The sequence below is a fragment of the Sminthopsis crassicaudata genome, chromosome 3 (assembly GCF_048593235.1).
Source record: "Sminthopsis crassicaudata isolate SCR6 chromosome 3, ASM4859323v1, whole genome shotgun sequence".
NCBI classification, from domain to species: Eukaryota; Metazoa; Chordata; class Mammalia; order Dasyuromorphia; family Dasyuridae; genus Sminthopsis; species Sminthopsis crassicaudata.
Genome location: NC_133619.1, coordinates 503591378 through 503615515, shown reverse-complemented (window position 1 = coordinate 503615515; position 24138 = coordinate 503591378). Strand labels below are relative to the sequence as shown.

The window sequence follows — 24138 nt, the reverse complement described above, 5'->3', positions numbered from 1 at the left end:
GAAGAACATAACCCAGTTTAGGCAGTGCTCATTCAAACCAGTGAGAGACTCCTAACACCAGTACACCTCAGCAACTCTCCTGGGTCAGCAGGCTTCTAGCCTCAGCTCAGTAAACAAACTGCCAGCTGTGCAGTCTTCAGCACAACAGATAAAGGTAACAACCCCAGAAGCTGCTGCTGCAGAAAGCTAATAACTAAGTCCCTAGTTTCCAACATAAGAAGTTTGGGACACTGCTCCCAGTACTCCCTAATAAGAGATCAACTTTAAAAGTCAGGAAATGGGCTGGGAAATGAGCAAAATAAAAGAGAAAAAAAAAAAAAAAAAGAAATAAGAAATAATAGAAAGCTATCATGATGACAGGGAAGATCAAACAAACTCAAAAAAGGAAAACAATATCAAAACATGCAAAGCTTAAAAGAGAAATATGAGTTGGTCTCTCAAGTCCAGAATTTGCCCTGGAAGAACTCAAAAAGGATTTTAAAAATCAAATAAGTGAGGTACCAAAAACTATGAGGAAAAAAGAAGAAACAGTTTAGAAAAACAAAACAACTCATTAAAAAGTAGCATTGACCAAATGGAAGAGGAGGCACAAAAGCTAACTGAAGAAAATAATTTCTTATAAATTAGGAATTAGGCAAGTAGAAGCTAATGATTCTATAAGACATCAAGAATCAATCAAACAAATCCAAAGAATGAAAAAAAAAATAGAAGAAAATGAGAAATTCAACATTGGAAAAACAACTAATTTGGAAAATAAATTCAGAACAGATAATTTAAGAATTATAGAACTGCCTGAAAACCATGATCAAAAGAAGCCTGGACTCATCTTTCAAGAAATTATCAAAGAAAATTTTCCTGATATCCTAGAACCAGAGAATAAAATAGTAAAGTGAAGAATCCACTGATCATCTTTTCTGAAAAAAATCCTAAAATGAAAACTTCCAGAAAAGCAGTACTTGGGGGAAATTTATCTCTAAATACTTAATCAGTAAAACATAAACAAGCAAATAAATTAATTGAGCATGCAACTAATAAAACTAGAAAAAGAACAAATTAAAAATCCCTGATTAAACATCAAATTGGAAATTCTGAAAATCAAAGGAGAGATTAATAAAATGTAAGAAAACCATTGAACTAATTAATAAAACTAAGAGCTCCTTTTATGAAAAAATAAAAATGATAAACTATTACTTAATTTGATTTTATAAAAATAAAGAAGAAAACCAAATTACCAGTATTAAAAATGAAAAGGGTGAATTCACCACTAATGAAAAAGAAATTAAAACAATAATTAAAACTATTTTGACCAAATGATTGCCAACAACTCTGACAATCTAAGTGAAAGGATGAATATTTACAAAGTTAGAAATTATCCAGATTAACAGAAAATTAACAGAATATTTAAATCTATTCCAGAAAAAGAAATTGACAAGAATTCTGGGAGGATAGTGGAGCAAGTCAGAAAATCCCAAACTCTCTAGATCTCTCCCACAAAGTTAGGGCAGAATAGTAAAAATTACAAGTTAATTCTACCAAACATATAAAGAACAATAACTTCCAATATTATATAAATTATTTAGGAAAAGGGGCAAATGGTCTCACCAAATTTCTTTTATGACACAAATATAGTTTTGGTACTCAAACCAGAAAGAATGAAAATAGAAAATTATGGACCAATTTCCATAACAAAAATTTATACAAAATTTTAAAATAAAGAATTATCAAGTAGATTCCAGCAATAAAATACCAACATCATACACTATAAGTAGGTGGGATGTAGAGCTGGTTCAATATTAAGAAAACTACCAGCATGTATTAACTGACCATATCAATAACAAAATCAACAGAAATTCTATGATCATCTCAATAAGATGCAGAAAAGCCTTTTTAACAAAACATAGCATCCATTTCTATTAAAAACAAAAACAAAAACAAAAAACAACCCATTAGAAAACACAGGTATAAATGGAGTTTTCCTTAAAATGATAAGTAGTATTTATCTAAAACATCAGTAAATATTATCTGTAATGGCAATAGGCTAAAAGTCTTCCCAGTAAAGTCAGAGATGAAGCAAAAATGCCTAGTATCATCATTATTATTCAGTATTGTACTCAAAATATTAATTATAGCCACAAAAAAAGAAAAAAATATTGAAGGAATAAGAATACACAGTGAGGAAAGAAAACTATCACTCTTTAAAGATGATATGATGGTATAGAAAATCCTAGAGTCTCAACTAAAAATAGTTGAAGTAATTAACAACTTTAACAAAGTTACAAGATATAAAATAAACACATAAAATCATTAACATTTTAATTTATTATCAACAATACCCAGTGCAAATTGATAGAATGAAAAATTCCATTTAAAATAACCAGACACAATATAAAATACTTGGGAGTCAATCACTGAGAATCACTAACTCAGGAACTATACAAAACATTACAAAACACTTTTCACACAAATAAAGTCAAATTGGAAACAAGTGGAACAAATATCAGTTGCTCTTAGGTAGGCTGATGCAATATAATAAAAAATGATAATTCTACCTAAATTTATTTACTTCTTTAGTGTCATTCCAATCAAGTACCAAAAATATCTTTATAGATGTTATAATAGGTAAATAGCATTAATATTTAAATAACATTTATTAAACACTTACCTTCTGAACAATATGCTATATGCCAGGTGTACAAAGATGAAATAAACTACTTCCCTGTCCTCCAGATTTCAGTAATAATAGGAAAAGAATAAGAAGCTTTGAAATATATGTTCTCTAAGGTTGCTCCAGTTCTAGATTTATGATTCTATTTATAATTCAGATTATCTACTTCTAATTCAAATATCTTATCTGGAGCTCTGTGAAAAAACTTGTTTTTTACCTCTCACAATCTCCCAAGATTTTTTAGAGGATAAATGGGAAATATTTGCAAAATACTTCACACAGTACTTAGCAGATACTAACTTTTCCTTTCCTTTCCTCTTCTTCCCAAAAAAATCCACTTTATAAGTTATTCATGTTAATGAAATATAACTGTTTCTTCATCATTATTGCGGACTATATTGAAATACAACATGTACTCAGCATCTACCCACAGTCTGTAAGTAGATAATTCAATAAATATTTGTTAAACTAAATATATCAACAGGCTATATAGAACTGTCCTTTTTAACATCATATACCTGCCTCCAAATATCTAGAGGGAAAGATTAAATATTCATAAAAATCATAAAATTAGTGTTTTTGTTTATATTTCTCAATTTTATGTTTTTAAAATTCATTTGCTAATTTAGCTAATGACTGCTTCTTTTCATTAAAGGCTTTTTAACACATCAAAATAGTATTTGTTGAATCTGATAAGCTGACAAATTGTGTTTGTTTTTACTTTTATCCTCGCAATTATTTTTAAATATTTATTTGAGAAGCCCAAGACTCTAAAGGAAGATGGGATAAATAAACCATAAGGTTCAGAATAGATGTGTTATCATCTGAAAACAGATGCTAGAGAAGCTAGAAATTCTACAATATAAGAATGAGAAAGGAATACATTCCAGGTATTGGGGATAACATACAAAGTCAGAGAAATGAGAGATGCATATTCAAGTAGGACACTTGGGTTGATATGTAGAGTTCATCAACCAGAATAATATGCCAAAAAACCTGGAAAAAGAAGGCTAGATTCAGATTGTGAAGGAGTTTAAATGCCAAACATAAGAGTCGATTTTTATCCAAAAGGTAAAACTAAACCACTGCAGTCTTGAGTAGGAAAATGGCATAATCAGAATTTCCTTTGAAGAGTCATTTTACCAATTTCATGGAGTTTGTGTATTTGAAATATCTTCTTTATAAAACTGGCATTCTCTGAACTTCTTTATTTTGTCAGTCAGATTATCATTCTCCCATTCACATACACTTGAAACCACACTCTAATTTTTGACTCCTCTATTCCATTTTCCTCTATAATCCTCTCAAATTAGAGCCTGCTAAAAAATAGAATGAGTTACTTAATTAAGCAGTATGTTCCCCATTATAAAACATCTTTAAATTGAGATTAAAGTTGGTGAACTGGCTTTATGCTTCAAGTAAAAATTTAATCTTCATGACCTTTTAAGTATCTTCCAGATGCAAAATTTTCTAAAGTTGTTTATATCTGTAAAATAGATATTTGGTGTATTTTAATGGGATCACAAAGTTTTTATAGGATCCTCTCAAAAGATAAAGAGAATTCTTGGGCTATATTACTTTTGTTCTTTTTTTTGGAGGTGGGGGGGTTATTTACTATTAATAGTCACAGCTTCTATGGCTTCTTTAGGGGCAGTTGGTGTTGAACACTGGGCCAAAAGTCAGAAAGAAATCTAATCTCAGACACTTCCTACCTATATGACCCTGGGAGAGTAAACCTCAGCTTCCTCCTCTATAAAATGGAATAATACTAGTTCCTATTCCTAGGATTATTGTGAAGATCAAATGATATATTTTATTTGTAATCACTTAGCCACAGTGCTGAGCACATATTAAGCACTATATAAATCTTAACTATTTTTATTATTTTAAATCTTCATTTGCATTTTCTTGATGCTTCCAGTAAGTTCTTTAAGTATAAATAATGATTGATGTCTAAGCCTATAAGTCCTTGGTTCAAAACTGATAGGAAAGCTAGCCCACAGGAGTGAATCTGGCAAGAAAAGCTTACTACAGATAATGTTTTAACAACCCTGAGTATTCTTTATTTTATTCCAGAGTATAGCCTCTAGAATACCTTTAAATCTGAAGTGATCAAATTAATTAGAAAATGAGCCAGTAGCATAGTGACAGGTGAAGGATTGGTGTTAGTTCAGTTGAAATAATTTTCATTTCATTCCTGACCAAATATAGTAGTCTCCTAATCAGTTTTCTCACCTCTAGTATCTTGATTCCAATATAGTCTGCATTTTTTTAGCCCAATTAAATAATTCCTTAATCATGCCATTTTCTTTGCTCAAAAGCCTTTAATTATTCCTTACTGCCTCTAGGAAATTTAGTTGAAATAATACTAATTGTAGCATTAGAGGTCCTGTGTTCAAATCTAATTTCTGAAAATAACAGCTTATTGCAACTTTGGAGAAGTCACTTAATTTTCCTGGGCCTCAGTTTCCTTATCTGTAGGACAAAGCTATTGGATTAGATGAACATGGAACTTTTTTTCAATGGAACTTTCTAAATCAATGATACTATGAATTTTCTTAGTCTAACATTCAAGTTTTCCCCTACCATAATTTGGGCCCAACGTTCTTAGCAAACTGGCCTACTCACTCTCCCTTTAAGGCTTTTCCAAATGATCAAACTTCAGAAATTATACTTCATAGTGAAACTTATAACAAAAATATTATGAAATTGCAAGTGATTTTAAAAGAAATGGCAATAAATAGTCTGGATTTTTTGAAAATTGAGTTTAGAAGCATGAATCCAAATAACAAACTGATCATATCAAAAGAAATATACCAAAAAGTTGTATCTTCTATAACTATCAAGAGTGAATAATACATCCCTCCCTCAAGTATTTTTAAGAAGAGTACAAAACATTTAATACTTGCAATATTTGTTAGGATAGGTTAACAAGTAACAAACAGAAAAGTGCAGAAAAATCTTGAAAGCCACTGAAATTATGTGAAAAGGCATTGGAAGATCACAACAATATCTAATTAATATAAGCTGTAGAAAACTTGAATACAATATTGCTTATTTAAAAGCAACAAAAAAGAAACAAGTATAAAGGAATCTGGAAAAATATCAGAAATTCTAGATTTTTAAATCAACAACTGAAAACAAAAGTTAAAAAAGATAAATCATGTGATACAAAGAATCAAAGCAGTACAGTTAGCAAAGTACATAATTCAACTTCCATCAAAACCTTTACTATAAAGGGAAAGGGATCTGTATATGCCAAAATGTTTGTGGCAGCCCTTTTGGTAGTGGCTAGAAACTGGAAAATGAATGGATGCCCATCAATTGGAGAATGGCTGGGTAAATTATGGTATATGAATGTTATATTATTGTTCTGTAAGAAATGACCAGCAAGATGAATGCAGAGAGGCTTGGAGAAACTTACATGAACTGATGCTGAGTGAAATGAGCAGAACCAGGAGATCATTATACACTTCAACAACAATACTGATGGAAGTGGATATCTTCAACAAAGAGAAGATCTAATTTATTTCCAATTGATGGACAGAATCAGCTATACCCAGAGAAGGAACACTGGGAAATGACTGTAAACTGTTTGCATTTTTGTTTTTCTTCCTAGGTTATTCTTACCTTCTGAATCGAATTCTTCATGTTCAACAAGAAATTCTGTTCTGTACACATATATTATATCTAGGATATACTATAACACATTTAACATGTATGGGACTGCCTGCCATCTAGGAGAGGGGGTGGAGGGAAGGAGGGAAAATTCAGAATAGAAATGAGTGCACGGGATAATGTTGTAAAAAATTACCCATGCATATGTACTGTCAAAAAAAGTTATAATCATAAAATTAATTAAAAAAAAACCTTTTCTATAGAAATTTCAGAAGACATCATGGACAAGACAATCTCTAGGATGTGGAAATGTTCTATTTAGTCAAAAGCAATCCAACTCAATAAATCTGTTAATTGGATAAAGAAGAAACAAAACTTGATAACAAAACTTAATATATGAACAACTAAGTAGTTACACAGTAAGGTTGTGACTGAAGTTGTAGCCTTTTTGCAAAACTAAAAAGTAACAGTAGAGACAGAAAAGATCAAATCCATAATTATTGGCTCAAACACTTCATAGTGGGTTTTGTTTTAACCAAGTGCTTTATCAACTTCGACTTATATATGAGTCTTCCTTAATAGAAGACCACACATATCTACTACAAAAAGATGACATCAATGACCCTTCCACATATAAGCCAATTATATTTTTTAAAAATTGAAAAAAATTGGGCCTATATTAGTAAAGTGATAGAAATATTAGCATACAGAGAAAAGAAGGAAGAGGATTATAAACATTTTTAGAATGCATGCTAAACAAATCAAAAAGTGACAAATAATTTTAAAGCAAAAGTCAGCTCTTTAATGAACAACAGCAAAAGGTGATAAGTCCAGGCCATTGGATTTTTCAAAAATAACCACAAAGTTACCTTTCCTCTAAATGTACATTATGAAATGACTAAGAGTCAAGGATGGAATCATGCACATGAACTCTTCCAACATTATTATATCAACAAAGAGATACTGAACAAATACCTGAGAAATAAAGATTTGTTTCCAGAAATGGAATCATTTATGGTAACAGTTTGGAGCAGATTGTTGCCATTCAAAAAGCATATAAAAAGTATTCTTAAGTAACCCTGACTTACTGATATAGACAGACTATGAAACCAAACAGAAAAAATGATGTGATACATTACTGTGGGTTGAAAAAAACAGAACTTTTGACATTTAATAATATGTGGATTAGAAGTTCAAAAATAGGGAGCAGCTACGTGGCGCAGTGGATAGAGCACCAGCCTTGAATTTAGGAGGACCCGAATTTGAATCTAACCTCAGACACTTAACACTTCCTAGCTGTGTGACCCTGGGCAAGTCACTTAACCTCAGCCTCAGGGAAAAAAAAAGTTCAAAAATATATTGAATAACAAATTAATATCCTGATTTACTTTATAGTACTTCTATCAAAAATCAATAAGATAATAAATCTAACTGAAAGGGATCCCAGAGGACATCTAGTTCAAAAGACTCATTTTACAGATAAAGATATTGAGAATCAGAGAATTATAGTGACTAACTCAGGTTCACATGAGAAATGAACCCCAGGTCTTATTCTTTTGGTCATTTCTCTTTCTTTTGGCCAATACTGGATAGAAAATAAAAATCAAAATTTTCTTTGAAAAGCTACTTGATAGAGTGGAAAGAGACTAATGTAAAATCTGGAAATCTCTTGAGATTCTAATTCTGAAAATTACTTAATGAATGACCATGGGCAATTAATTCACAATCTCTAGGAGTCTTCTTTTATAGCAGTAAAATGGAAATAATAAAACACAATCTTTCTCATAGAGATGACATGAAAAAAGTGCTTTGTAGACTATAAAGTGTTACATATCAGTGAATAATTAGAGTTGCTATGCACTATATTTTAGCTATTTATTACTCCTAATATTTATTCCTTATATCACTAAATAAGAGACTTTTCTTTCAATTAATCAAACTTTTACAAAGTTCTATTCTATGTAAGGTAATATAAAATATACTAGGTACACCAAGCACATATTCTGTTAATAGGAGACATATTAATCATTTTAACCATGTCACGCTTGGTATACATAAACCTTTCTATTCAATTGCATTACATCATTCTAAAATGGATTTAAAATCTACTGCATTCTATATATCTAGGTCTGTGTATGGTATCTGGTGCCCACTAAATGTCCATCTCTATCATCTTACCTATAGAATTGCCTTCCAGGTAAACCAAGAGGATCAATGAAAGCTCTTTCCAATAGCATCAACTGATCATTCACAATTCTCACTGCAATTGGGCTATGGAAAAAGAAAGAAAAAATAAATATATATATATATATATAATTTTTACTACTACCAATATTTCAGAGGAATTAACAAAAAAATAAAGAGAGAAGACATAATTAAGCTTAAATGAGGTGGGTATATCCCATTAAAATTTTTACTAGAAATAGCATCACCATGCAAGACATATAACTTTTTCATTCTAATTTTGCCTTTTAAGTTATTAGATGACATGTAAAAGTTCATCCAATACGACAAAAATTCATAGGTCATGATGTATAAATCACAAATCACATGCTATAGTGAGATATTTCTACATAGCAGTAGACATGGATCCAAAGAACTATCAATTAATTCCAATCATTCTTAGCATATAAAATCCTAAAGTTTCATCTTTTCTCCATATTGTGTTCTGGACTCTTCAGGCTCTACCATTTAAATGCTTTATCAGTATACAATGACAGATTTTGTTATTTCCACAGATCAGACTCTTTCATGAAGAAGTTTGGTGCCCTGGCATTTTAAACTTACTTATTAAAGTCAATGTGTGCAAGTCTTCTATGAAAATCTGCAGCAGCATCTGTGAAGTTTCTCACAGCAGAAAATAAGGAATCTTTAAAAGGAAAAAGAAGTACAGGTTTTTGGAAGAGTAATGTTAGAGAAAGAGGCAATACTCTTATAAGTGTTTTATGTTTCAAGTTTCACTTGCCTATCTATCCCTCCCCTTTCCAGATGGTTCTTAAAAGTAAATGATAGGGTTTTTCTCCAGGTTTTGTTTTGTTTTTTTTTGTTTTTTTTTTTTGATTGACAATGCCTGCAGAACCATGGAGGTGCTTAGCAAATATCTTTAGCAAATAGGTGTTGTATGGAAATGGAAACAGTATTAACATTTGTTTTTGAGAAAATAGCAGCCAAGAATTTTAAAAACCCTGTAAATGCGAGGGGAAAAAATACCATTCAGGCAGTAAGAGGGGCATATACCCACATATATTCCCTAAATTTTAGTACTGCTCAAATTCTACATAAAGTTGAAAGTGAACCCTTTCATAATTTACCTTCCCCTCTATCTTTGTAAGCTTATTAATTATTATTACTCCTCCATTCCAGTCAAAGTAGTCTACTTACTGTTCCTCTTCATTTTTTTGTGTGTGTGTCCTTTCTAGCTTTTTTCAAAATTTGGCTCAAAGGACTTTATCTATAAGAGGAAGAAAAATTTTCCAAACTACTTTACATTTACATTGTGTATAATTTTCATTACATATAGGTAAGCATTTGCTTCTAAGCACCTAGTGCAGTACCTGGCACAGAAATTCTCAATAAATGTTTGTCAATTAATGATGTGAACTAAAAATCCAGCATAAAACAAACTCCGTTCTTATTTGGAAAAGATCACAAATTAGAACCTCACCTAAATGGCAATTTGTGGCAAAACTGGCATGGCTGGAAACTTAAAATCCAAGTTCCTGATATTGGCTTAAATGTGGTTAAAAAATTAGTGAATTTTATTCGGATTTCCAAGTTTTCAGGGAGAGAGAGCATGCTTTCACTATATTTTGATAGTCCAATTGAAACCAATTTTTGTTGTTGTTGTTGATTTCCTTCTTCTCTTGAACTCAGTCCTCTGATTCCCCACCTACCTTCTTCCTTCATTTTCTTGATAAAGTGTAGTCCTCCATTTCAAGAGGAAACCAGCAAAAGGAAGCCTCTTACCTTCTCAAATAGATTGCCCTCATAATCATCCTCTTTCCTTCTCAAAAGTTTTCACCAGACTCTATTTTCACTTCAAGTATTTTTATCTTTATGTTTATATATATGCATATATATATTATATATATACACACATACATACACATATGGATGCATATATATACATAGATATCTATATTTGTATCTAGATCCATCTTCTTTCTCAGCCAAACTCCTAGAAGAAGCTATGTATACTTAATGATTCCATTTACTTCCCCTCCCCCTCACTCTTCAATGCTTTGTATTTTGGCTTATGGTCTTATCTCTCTCTAAAGTTACCAAGAATCTCTCTTAATTGCTATATTTTATGGTCTTTATTTTGGTCTTCATGCTTTTTGATCACTTTGCTACAATTGACAATATTGGCCACCCTCTCATACTGGACACTCTTGCCTCTCTGGGTTCTTGTTACATTATCCTCTTCTGGAAAATTACTTACTGCATAATGTATAAAGACTGGGGCAGCCAAAGGAAGCTTGTGCCAGATAATTCCTACTATCACCATTACTTTGACTAACATTTCCTTAAGAGAAAGCTCAGTACTCAGAAGAAGCTCACCCTTCCTGGATCTCCAGTCTTGCTTCTGTCCCATCACCATAGCTATTCAGGGAAGCAACTCATACAGTGAAGAGGCTAATCATTCCTCTAAGCAGTGACTAATTACCATTTATGGGAAAACCAAACCAATTTACATGAATTAGCAAGGCACCCTGAGTGAGAAATATGAGGCAGTTTGTGCCAGGCCAGTCAAGGTATTCCCACCCATTCAACACCACCTTTCCTTATACCACAACAGAGACAGCCCAAGACCCTGAATTTAAAAACCTTGGAAATATCAGTGTCTCCCAAAATTGCCAGTCCTACTTCTAAGACCATTCTCCATATTCTGGGGAGAAATCCCTATTAGAAAGGTCCCATTTTTCTTCACCATTAACTGATGATATTTGGCACTAATTAGCAGATTAAGCCCAAGAGTTGTGGGAGTGGCAAAATTTCCAGCTGAAGCCTCTGAGCCATCCCCCATAGAGACATGACCCAACAACTGCCTTCATGGGTTCTGCAGGTATAGCTACTGAAGACTCTGAAAATTAAGTTCCTACCCCCAAACTCCTTAACATTGTTAAGTGGATCAACATTAGAAAATGATGATTTTATCAGTTAGCATGAAATTTGAGATGATGAATTATCTGAAGCTGAAATATTCTGTACCATTAGCCTTTGAGCTCCTTAAATCAGAAACTTTAATATTTTTCTATTGGTATCACAGTGCTTTGCACATAGTAAGGGCTAAATAAATGCTGCTTTTCATTTATTTTTGTTTTCCATATCCGTCTAACCACTTCTATTTTCTTTGCTGTACCCTCATTTATAAAATTCCTCTTGATTTTAAAATAGAAGTACCCTAAGGCTTTGTTTTTGACTCTGTTCTCTATATTGTCTAGGTGACCTCAGCAGTTCTTATGTGCTTAAAATAACTCACAGATTTATATATACAATCCTAGTCTCTCTCCTGAACTCAAGTTTCATGGATCTAGAGATACCAACAGTCAAATAGATATTTCACTCTGGATATTCCCATGCTTTCTCAAACTCTCTATATCATCTTTCTCTAAACACTGTTCTACCATACTCTCCCAGTTTGTTGAGGATGACATCATTCTTCTACTCTTCAAGGTTTATCCTCTTTTCTGATTATATTAAATCCCTTGTCAAATACTGTTTCTTACTTCCCAACATCTCTTACATATGATTCCTTTTCTTTAACACAACCAAATTCTCATTACATTGCCTTGGGACTTTTCAATGGTCTTCTAATTGGTATCCCTGACTTAATGTCTCTCAGTTCCAATTTATCCTCTACACAGCTGCCAAAGTGATTTTCCTTAAATACAGATCTGACTGTTATTTCTCTATTCAATAAACTTAGTGGTAGTGATTCCCCTATTGCCTCTAGGACAAAAATATACACTCTTTTTTTTTTTTTTAAGGTTTTCAATCTGATTCAAATCTATCTTTACAATTTCATTAAGTATTTTTGTTACTACATTTCGAGTTTAACAAAACTGATCTTATCGTCTATTTCTCACACATAGTATTAACTTTTCTTCTCTATGTATCTGCACTATTTGTACCCCAATGCCCTTCCTCCTTCAAGGCACAGTTCAAGAATCACTTTTATACAAACCATTTCTTAAACCACTCCTTCAACCACTAGTGCTCTTCCTTGCTATATTTCATTACTTTGTGTTTACTCTTAACCTCTGTAAGTAAAACTGGCCTGGAATTGGTCACTTGGAAAACTACTTCCTTTGTTCTCCCCTTTCTGCCTTTCTTCCCTCCTTTCTTTCTTCTTCCTTTCCCCCTTCCCTCATTCCCTCCCTCTGTCCACATAAGGTATCATACCCTTGCCTATAGATGCTCTTAAAAGCATTTTTTTCCTCTTTTGTACCTCTGAAGCCTCTCACAATTTCTTGGGATTTACCAGCTAGATTTTTTTTCTTAAGGACCAGGCCTTAAACCAAAACCAATATGATTCTAATTGGTCACCAATTAGGTCCTAGGCCAAATCCTGTTTGAGTACTATTTGAGTCCTAACTGACTCATATTAAATGTAATTTGCCATTTTGGCTTTGGCCAGAAACCCTGAGGGTCTTCCCCTCCTTCCAGATTCATTCATTTATTTATTTATTGAAGATTCTTAATCTCGATTGCTACCCAGCCTTAATCATTTAATGGATGCAATTTCTGTCAAATTGAGACCTACTGAAGACCTTAGCTTCATGGTCTCCCATTTCATCCAGGGGCATCTCCAGCCATCTTGATCTTTACCTTGAAACTTGACCCAGATGTCTAAGGAGGGGAAAGTGAAGCAGGTGAGCTTGCATAGCCCTTCCTCACTTAAATACAATTCACTTGCCTGTCATGGCATCACCTCCCTTATACCATGATCTTCTTTGAAGGGGGGACAAACAACAATTTACTCTTTATATTATGTATATGTATCATGTTATCTCCCCTAATAGAATGTAGTTCTTTGAGAACAGAAATTGTTTCATTTTTTTCTGTTTGTTTTTGTAAGTCCATTACTTAATAGAATGCTCACTGACTCTAGTGGGCACTTATGAACTTGTCAGTTGGTTATTAATTGATATACAGCATCAGGATACTAATGAGTGAAAATGGTTATGATGATGTGTAAATATGTGTGCACACAAATTAGGTGTATATACATATATATTCATGTATGCATATGTATACATAAGTATGTGTATATCCCTGACATTAGATGGATAGAACTAACACATACTTTTTTCCTTTATAAAAAATCTTTGAGCAAAATTAAACTTGAAACAGGATGGATATTTGGCAAAATGTATCCCTCATTGCTCTTTACCATGCTATTTCTTTTTTATTCTTTTGTACATCGATTAGTACAAGTCATTTATAAGAATGATTAATAAGAACACTGTGAAGGGGTAAGTATATGCAGTCAAATCAATGTTAATAAAACAATTTCAGTGTTGGACAGCATTACTAAACAATTTCAGTGTTGGGCAGCATTAAGACATAGTTTCCTGAAGATTCAAGGGAGTTTGAAACCTACTTCTGAAGTCTACAAGCTGTACAACTCTGGGCAACTTATTTCAACATCTCTAAACCTGTTTCTTCAATTGAAAAATATGAATAATCAGATTCTCTACTCCATAACATCATTATGGAGTATGTAAGTGAGATTATTATCATGAAGCATTCTGCAAAATGCAAAAAAGAATAAAATCTAGAAATATTATTATTTTATTATTTATTATTTTATTATTTTATTATTAATGACAATTCAAAGGCATCATTAAGCAGTATAGAAAAAAAATATGCCTTCTTTAAAATTATTAGGTACCCATAACTTATGCCAAATATATAATTTTCTTGTCTTTCTCCCCTATCATCAATTGCTGCCTCTTTAAGTTTGGAATTAAATTATTTGATAGACATTTCTTTAACAAATTTATTTGTATTAAAAAATTTAAATTTAAATAAAGTTCATTTTAAAGTTGAAATGTTTGAATGATAAAGATTGTTGATATAGTTATCAAATGGTTATCAAATAGTTATCAAAAGGAAGTAATTTCTTACTTTTGACTCACAATAAATATTATAACTACTACTTACCAAATGATACTCTATGATCTTTCAGTTGTTGGTCATGTTTCTTGGATAAGTTATAGATACTGGTAGCATAGTTTTCTAAAGCTTTTGCATAGTCTTGAATATTGAAAGGAATGATTCTGGAATCGGCAAGTTCATATACTAGTCCTCCTCGTAACTGGGCTACAGCAAGTTGTTTCTTAAAGGTAGGGTCATAAAATTGGTCGACCAGCTCAAAAGTCTCATAAATAGTGTGGTAAACTGGATAGCTACTAAACTTGTTTGTTTTCTAAGGTAGGGGGAAAAGCATAGACATATATTAAATACTTTAAGCAAAAGAAAAATTGTGAAAAATTATATCCACTTGTGAAAAATTATATACACATGTCACTATACCCTTTCTCCACAATAAAGCAACAACATTAAATAATTGATATTTAAAACAAAAACAAAAACAAAAGGAAACATAAAACACCCTAACAGTTAGTCCAAAAGTGCAATTAATAATGGGTTGGTACTGCATTCCCTCTTCCTAGATAAATTTGAGAAAACACTGGAAAACATCTGAGATATTTTGCTCAGATATAACTGGTTGGAGTAAGTGGTTGCTTGAGGGTTCTCTGCCAACTCTGCCATTTTGTGTTTTTGTATATTTTTGAATATTTTTGTATGTATTTATATTTATTCTATTTATACTTATTTTCTTCCATTCACTTATCTCTTCCATTAAAATGCAGCCTCTTTGTAAGTAGAAATTATTTCCTTCTGTACACTTGTATTTTCATATCTTGGATCTAACATTCACTAAATATCTGACAATTGATTCAATGAAATTTTAATAGTCTAAAACTTACTTATACACTGCTTCCCTTAATTTTGATTTGAGAATCTATTTGAAGTCCACAAATTTCTAGATGTACTAAGTGTGTATCCCAAGTTTTCTTAATGAACACTGATTAGGACCTTCCAGGGGTGGAGCCAATAAAATAGAGTAAAACCAGGAAGCTGCTTGAGCTTTCCCAGTTTCACTCAAAAACCACATGAAACCAAGCCTCTGAACAGTCTGATGGAATGATCAGCTCAAGACAGATTGGATAACTTCAAAAAAATTCAGTCTTGCTGAAGTAAAAAGGATGTTCAGCTCTGCTTAAACAGACTCTGGAAAAGCCAATGAGAGCGTCTTAATTGTAGCAAATTAGAATTAATTGCAGCAAATCAGGACCCTTAGTCCTGGTTCAGTAGGAGAGCAAATCAGTGAAACTGCCTCCACTCCCAGCTCAGAAGGCAAACTCTGGGAAACCAGGTTATTTCCTGAAAAGAGCAGAAGCTACTTCCTATAAACGCAAGGGACTCCTGTTTTCAAAGCCAAGGCTCAGAGCTGCACAGGAAGCTTGGAACAGTGCCACCTTTACCTCAGGAGCAGAACTCAACTAGAAAAGTTAAAAAAAAAATGGAACTACCAAGAAAAGGAAAGAAAATAAGCAAGAAACAGAAAAGAACCTTGACCATAGAAAGCTACTATGGTGACAGGGAAGACCAAACCACCAACTCAGATGAAGACAAAATGTCCACAGAAAAATCTCAAAGAATGGTATGTATTGGTCTCATGCCCAATGAGCACTTCTTGGAAGTGCTCATAAAAGACTTTTAAAGGCAAATAAGAAAGGTAGAAGAAAAAAATGAGAAAGGAAAGGAGAGGTATGCATCACAGAGTTTGGAAAGGGAAGGAAAAAAATTGACTGAAGAAAACTCCTTAAAAAAGTACAAATGGCTAAATGAAAAAAAAAAAAAAAATCCACTGAAGAAAACAATGCCTTCAAAAGTAGAATTAACCTAATGGAAAAAGAGAGACAAAAGCTAAATTGAAGAAAATCACACATTAAAAACTTGAATGGGGCAAATGGAAACTAATGGCCCCGTGAGACAGCAAGAATTAGTGAAACTAAAAATAATTTTAAAAATAGAAGAAAATGTGAAATACCTGATTGGAAAAAAATAGCTGACCTGGAAAATAGGTCCAGAAGAGACAATTTAAAAATTATTGGCCTACCTGAAGACCATGACCAAAAAAAGATCCTGGATAACATTCTTCAAGAAATCATTAAGGACATACTTCTAGAAACAGAGAGGGAAAGACTCATTGAAAGAGTCCATCGTTCACCTCTGGAAAGAGATATCTAGGGAATATTGTTGTAAAACTCTAGATCTACAATCTCAAGGGAAAAATACTACAAGCTGCCAGACAAAATAATTCAAATATCAAACAACAACAGTCAGGATTACTCAAGATCTGGCAGCTTTGCAACAAAGGATTTGGACCCCTGGAATACCATATTCCAGAAGACAAAGGAATGAAGATTACTATAATAATATGGAGTTATTAATTACCTAGCTAGACTCAGCATCATTTTTTAAGAGAGGTGTGGATCTTCAAAGAATTAAGGGATTTTCAATCATTCCTATTTAAAAAAAACTAGAAGTAAACAGAAAATTTAAACTACAAACACAGGACTCAAGAGAAAGATAAAGAGGAGAAAATATATATTTAAAAGTTAAACTGTTTATACCCCTTGATAGGAAAACTATCTGTAATTCTTGAGAACTGTGTCTGTCACTGGGGCAGATAGAAAAATAATCCCATGAATAGAGGCTGTGGTTGTGAATGCACTCTGATATGCTGATATCAATTAAAAAACATTAAGGAATAGAAAACATTTGTATTGAAAAAAGAGGAAAGGGGAGTTATAATGGGACAATTAGGTCACACAAAGTGGCACAGAAGATCTATTATAATGGAGGGAAAGCAGAGAGAGGAATGAGCACTGTCTGAAGTTTGATCTCACTGATTTTTGGCTTTAAGAGGGAATAATTTAATCATTCAATTGGTATAGCAATTTATCTAAGAAGTAGGAGGAGAAAGAGGAAAGAAAAGGGAAAGGCAGGATAGAAGGAAGGGCAGAAACACAAGAAAAAAAGGTAAGAGAAGGGGATAAGGGGTAATATAAGGTAGTGAGTGAAGTGGGTAAAAAAATTATTACAAAGAGAAAGGAAAGAGAACAAAAGTATATACAGGGGAAAAATAGAATGAAGAGAATTACAGAGCTGGTAGTCATAACGGAATGTGAAAAGGATGAACTCTCTCATAAAATGAAAGCAAATAGAAGAGTGGATTAAAAACAGAATCCTACAGTATGTTATTTAAAAGACACACATTTAACACAGAGAAACACATACAGAGTACAAGTAAAAAGCTGGAACGGAATTTTTTATACTTCAGTGGAACTGAAAAAAAATAAAACAAAAGTAAAAATAGATCTTATTAAAAGAGATAAGAACAGATTGTACATCTTGATAAAAGGTACTGTAAATAATGAAGAAGTAATGATCCTAAATGCACAAATTTCTGAGCATGGACCATAGTAGATTCTGAAATGGATGGAGATTAGGGTGGACTGCTTCAGTTGCCCTGGGATGGCATCAGCTTTTAGTCCTAGAGAAGGGACAGCTCACACCGAGTGGTATAGCAGCCAAATCCTTGAGAAAATGTTAAGCCAGTTACAGAAAGAAATAGATAGCAAAACTATACTTGGGGGGGGGACCTCAACATTTCTCTCTCAAAATCAGACAAATCTAATCACAAAATAAGCAAAAGAGTTAACTAGGGAGGTTAACAGGATCTTAGAAAACCTAAATAGGATAAACTTCTGAAGAAAATTAAATAGGGACAGAAAAGAATATACATTTTTCCTCAGGAGAATATGACATCTGCACAAAAAGTGATCATATATTAGGACTTAAAAACTTCACAATCAAATCCATAAGGGCAGAAACAGTATACACTTCCTTTTCAGACCAAAATAAAATATACAAATGTTGCATATACAATAAAACTTCTATACAATAAAGGAACAAGGAAAGATAGACTGAAAACCAATTGAAATTAAATAATCTAATTTTTAAAAATGAGTGGGTCAAACAACAAATCACAGAAACAATCTATAATTTCTTCCAAGATTATGACAATGAGACAACATGCCAAAACCTATGGATGCAGCCAAAGCAGTTCTTAGGGGAAATTTTATATTGATATGAATAAAATAGAGAAAGGGGAAATCAATGAATTGGTCATTCAACTAAAAAGAAAAGAAAAAGAACAAATTAAAACCCCCAATTAAATACCAAATTAGAAATTCTGAAACTCAAAGGAAAGATTAATAAAATTGAAACTAAGAAAATTATTGAACTAATAAATAAAACTAAGAATTGGTTTTAAGAAAAAAACATAATAAAATAAACTTTGGGTTAATTTGGTTAGAAAAAGGAAAGAAAAAAAATATCACTAACATCAAATAAAAATGGTGAACTTACCATCAATGAAAAAGAAATTAAAGCAATAATTAAGAGCTATTTTGCCCAAGTGTATAGCAGCAAGTCTTAGAATCAAACCAAACCATTGAATATTTACAAAATATATAAATTGTCCAGATTAACAGAAGAGGAAATAAATTACTTAAATAGTCCCATTTTAGAAAAAGAAATTGAACAAGTCATTAATGAACTGCCTAAGAAAAAATCTCCAGGGCCAGTTGGATTCACAAATGAATTCTACCAAGCACTTAAAGAAAAATTAATTTAAAAACTATGTAAACTATTTGGAAAAATAGGTAAAAAAGGAATATTGCTGAATTCCTTCTATGATACAAACATGGTAATGATACCTAAACCAGGAAGATCTAAAACAGAGGGAAAAAATTACAGACCAATCTCTTCAATGAATATTCATGCAAAAAATTTAATTAGCAAAGAGATTACAGCAACTTATCAGCAGGATAATACACTATGACCAAGTGGGATTTATATCAGGAATGCAAGGCTGGTTCAATATCAAGAAAACTATTACCATAATAGATCTTATCAATAACAAAACCAACAGAAATCATATACTCAATAGATGCAGAAAAAGCTTTTGACAAAATATAGCACCCATTCCTATTAAAAAACACTACAAAGCATAGGGATAATGGGAGTGTTCCTTAAAATAATACGCAGTGTATATCTAAAACCAAGAGCAAGTATTATTTATAATGGAGAGAAGCTAGACACATTTCCAGTAAGATCAGGGCTGAAACAAAGATGTCCATTATCACCATTATTATTCAACATTGTAAATGTGGACTTTAGCAATACTAGGCATTCTATTTTCTATTTTTAAATCTCTCCCATGGTTTTCCCCCTTTGCTCTTTTTCTTTCCCAACATAATTCATAAAGCAATATATTATTATTATTTTGCTGAGGCAATTGGGTTTAAGTGACTTGTCCAGGATCACCCAGCTAGGAAGTGTTAAGTGTCTGAAACCAGATTTGAACTCAGGTCCTCCTGACTCTATCCACTGTACCACCTACCTGCCCTTAATGTATATTAAAAATAATTTTTAAAAAAATGAACACTGTCTAGCTTAATTGTACATGTATATTACACATTCCTGTTATACCTAGTTAACTCAAACACTCTTCAGTTGTTTAAATAATCATATTTGCAATCAATCAATTGAGGACAAAGGACTAGAATTGGAAGAATTAGAAGAGAAGCCAATTCCATTTCTCTTTGGAGCCCCATGATAATAAGAGGAATAATAAAAGGAAATCTCAGCTTTGGAGGTGATCCTCTTAACTGTTTATGTTCTTTGAATCAATACTTATTGAATAAAAGCAAGTTAGAAGCATTGATACTAGAAATATTTGTTTATAAAAGTCTGTACTTTTAAGATAAATCTAAAATTTTCAGTTATTGATGAGCTTTATGCTTAGATGCTTTAAAAGCTTAGATGCCTTAAAGGTACAAAATTAGAAAGACATAAATATTTTGGCTAAAGGAATTTGGAAGATGCCCTAAACCCTTAAATGGAGTCACCAATGTGAAAGACATCAGGGACTATTCTATAATGAGATATTCCATACTGAGTTATCAGATGCCTGAGAGCACCTTTTCCATTAGATGTAGACCCATAACTGACTGTTTTTAGATCTTCCCCATTGATGGGCAAGGGCCTGAGGACCAGTTTGTTCTTAGGTCCTGTGACTAAAAATGGACTAGGAATTTTGTTCTTGTTTTGTCTGTCTTTTTAAGTTCTAATTACAAGGAGTGAAATCCTTAAACAGGAGAACTCAGACCACTGGCGTTCTGAAGCCCGGGTTTCCAACCTGGTTAAGAAACCATAACAACAAGACAAAGACACAAAAGAAGCTGCTCTAAAAAAAGACTTAAGAGTTTTTAGTGAATTAATGTACAAATCAATTCAATAGTATATATAACCAAAAATATATATAAATGATCCTGGGAGATATTAAGGGGGACATCGCTTCCATGACCAAAAAAGTGGTAATCTCTGTACTCTGTCCTGGTCAGATTACATCTGAAACATTGTTTATTTCCAGGTGCTCGATTTTAAGAAGGGTTATTTATAAGGTGGAAAGTGTCCAGAGAAGGTTAAGCAGGATGGGATGTCTTAAGAACAATACATGCAACAATACTACATAATTATATATAGCATTTTTAAAATTTGCCATTATCTCATTTGATTCTCATAAGGATCATTTAAAGTAACTAGGAATGTTTGACCTACAGAAGCTTGAGAGGGGACATGATAGATATTTTCAAGCATTTGAAAGGCTGGCTCTTAGAAGAGTAAAAAGGTTTATTTTACTTGGTGTTTCAGGGTTCAGGTACTAAAATTAGGATCAATGGGCAGAAATTGCAAAGTCATCAGTTTTGCTTTGATATGAAGAACAATGTTCTCACAACTATAGCTGTCTAAAAGTTAAATGAATCATGTTGGAAAGTATGGGTTCCTCCAAACTGGAAGTCTTTAAGCAAAGCAGATTGATTACTTGTTGAGGATATTGTAGAGGAGATTTCTTTTCAGACATGGATTAGATTAATTAGGTTCTGAAATTCCTTCAAACCCTGATAGTCAATTCTGTGAACTATGTACAAATTGTTTTCCTCACTACTATGGCATTAGTTTATTTCGAATGGAATATTTCAGAAAGTATGAAGTAATACTTCATAATCTATAAAGGAATTTAAGAGAAATGTTGATCCAGTATATGTAATCAAAAGTGGCAGCATTTGCTCACTTAACCTATACATACACACATCTACACATATGTATAAATATACACATATGTATGCATATATAGACTATAGATAGGTGTTTAGATCCACATATAATTATATATTATACTTACATATTTATCATATACATAATTTATTATTAACAATTAGTTTAATATTATTAAAATTATATGTATGTATATATAGAATGAACTTATTAAATAAATATAGAATAAAATTACTACAGATAATAAAATGGCTTACCCTGTTCTTAGTATAACGGGCTCTACCTGAAGCAATTCCCAGTCTCTGAAAATAAGCTTCAAAATCACTTCCAGATCCTAGTTTATTTATTCTATACATAAGAAAAAAATCAATATGAAGTCAAGTCAGCTTCTCACGGTATCTCATGTCCTAACTCTACCAAAATTCTATTCCTGACAGAAGACAGATAATTCATATTGAGATAATTTAATTATTTTTTGAATAAAAGTTGAACAGTTTTAGATTTGCTATAATCACGAGAGGTTTAAACCTTCAGTGTCAGGCGAACCTGTAAATCTAAAACATTATAGACAAGTTGCTAATTTATAGCAATGGTAAGAATTTACATTACATGCTCAGAGTTCCTTTTACTGATGAAATCACAGGACAAAGTGAAAACCACAATCCACAGATAAATATTTTTCTCCACGAAATGTTAGAGAATTTCAGTCCTGACAAAACTAAATGCATCATATTCTCATTTTAGTAATAAAGCCAATATTGGTGAGTTGTTATTTTTTTACTTTATTAAGAAATAAAACAGATGGAGGTAGAGTTAGTCACTCTACTCAAGAAGAGGGAATGAAACTGAACTCTCACATACAGTTTTTGCAAGTTTAAGAACCTCTTGCTCTATCTGTTGGTCCTAGAAGTGAACACACAATGAAGAAAAAGTACATAAAATGTATAGAGAGAAAGAGCTATAGGGAAAAAAATAAAATTAAATATTTCTGAGTTGTAGTTAAAGAAGTATACAAAGTGAATGAATCATCATCTAATTTTTATACAACAGGATGCAAATTATAATAATATAAAATCCTCCTAAAAGATATGAGCAACCAAACATTGTTTTTTTTTCCCATATATTCACTGTTCTATTCAAAGATAGATTGGAGTTTAGAGTAGAAATAGGTTAGGGTTGGTTTTTTAAATTTTGTTTTATTAATGTATTTTGTTATTACATTTTAAACACTTAAAAATTACTCCTACTTGATGATATATCTCTTTCAATAAAGTAAAACAAATAAAATTAATAATTTAGTGATCTCTTCTAAAAGTGCAACTCAACATATTACATATGTAGCACCTTTTATTTCAATATATAAAAAATACATCTATTTTGTCCTTCCAAACCCCCATCCCAATGAGGAAAAAAAAAGAGTTTCTTGGAAGTTATTTGGACAGTCAAGGACCAAAAGAAATTTTTTTTTTTTTTTTTTTTTTTTTTTTTTTGCTGAGGCAACTGGGGTTAAGTGACATGCCCAGAATCACACAGCTAGGAAGTGTTAAGTGTCTGAGGCTAGATTTGAACTCAGGTCGTCCTGACTTCAGGGCTGGTACTCTATCTACTCTGCCACGGAGCTGCTCCTGCTACTTATTTTCTAATACAAACAAAGCATATATTCAAAAAATTTACCTAGGAATATTTTTATTCTCAGGTGAAGGATCCTTAATCAACCAACTTTCATAAAGAGATTTGCTTTCAAAACCATCATCAGGGCTATTAATCTGGAAAAGGTAAAACACATATTGGAAAGTCAGAAGCAAAAGTATTATATTTGGTGCTATATGATATGTGTATGTATCATTATACCTACATATGGGGAGCTGAGAATTGCAGGGGATAGAATGCTGCTGGGCCTGAAGTTTGGAAGACTTATCTTGTATTCAAATCAGGACTCAAGATACTACCTGTGTGACCCTGGGCAAGTCAACTTAATCCTGTTTGACTCATTTTTCTCATCTGCAAAATGAGTTGGAGTAAAAAATGGGAAATACTCCAGTAATATTTAGCAAAAAAAAAAAAAAAATTCCAAATGGAGTTTTGAGAGTCACAAAGAGTGGATGCAAATGGAGTTCACAGTCAGATATCATTGAAAAATGAATGAACAACAATATATATGTATACATGTTAAATTGAATTTTTAAAAATCATTAAAAAACAGCATTTTATAGACAGGATTCCATAAAATTTTTTTGTTAATGTGAGTTTATGTTTGTATGAATTCCAATTCAAATATTAAAAGTTATGGCATATTTGTAAATAGATGTTTGTGATGCAAATAGGCAAAAAGTTATCTTCCAGATAGTGATTTTTAACTATATTATTATTAAAAATGGAAGTTTTTTTTTTTTTTCATTTTGCTGAAGAAATTGGGGTTAAATGACTTGCTCAGGGTCATACTTGAAAGTATTAAATGTCTGAGACCAGCTTTGAACTCAGGTCCTCCTAACTTCAGGGCTGGTGCTCTATCTACTATGCCATCTAGCTGCACCAGATGGAAATCTTTTTTAAAAGCATTTTTAAAAGACTTTCAAAATTTTGGGGGA

At 32.2% G+C, this 24138-nt stretch overlaps 1 protein-coding gene across 1 annotated transcript in view; it reads right to left on the bottom strand.

Moving 5' to 3' along the window:
• LOC141563198 (N-acetylated-alpha-linked acidic dipeptidase 2-like) overlaps positions 1 to 24138 on the bottom strand; it is a 97609-nt gene that overhangs the window by 15593 nt on the left and 57878 nt on the right. Inside the window, exons 16-20 of the mRNA XM_074303949.1 lie at positions 23225 to 23316; positions 21808 to 21898; positions 14453 to 14717; positions 9071 to 9152; positions 8462 to 8554 (exon numbers count right to left, since the gene is read on the bottom strand). Of these exons, the coding sequence (XP_074160050.1) occupies positions 8462 to 8554; positions 9071 to 9152; positions 14453 to 14717; positions 21808 to 21898; positions 23225 to 23316 (623 nt within the window). The remainder of the gene's footprint in view (positions 1 to 8461; positions 8555 to 9070; positions 9153 to 14452; positions 14718 to 21807; positions 21899 to 23224; positions 23317 to 24138) is intronic.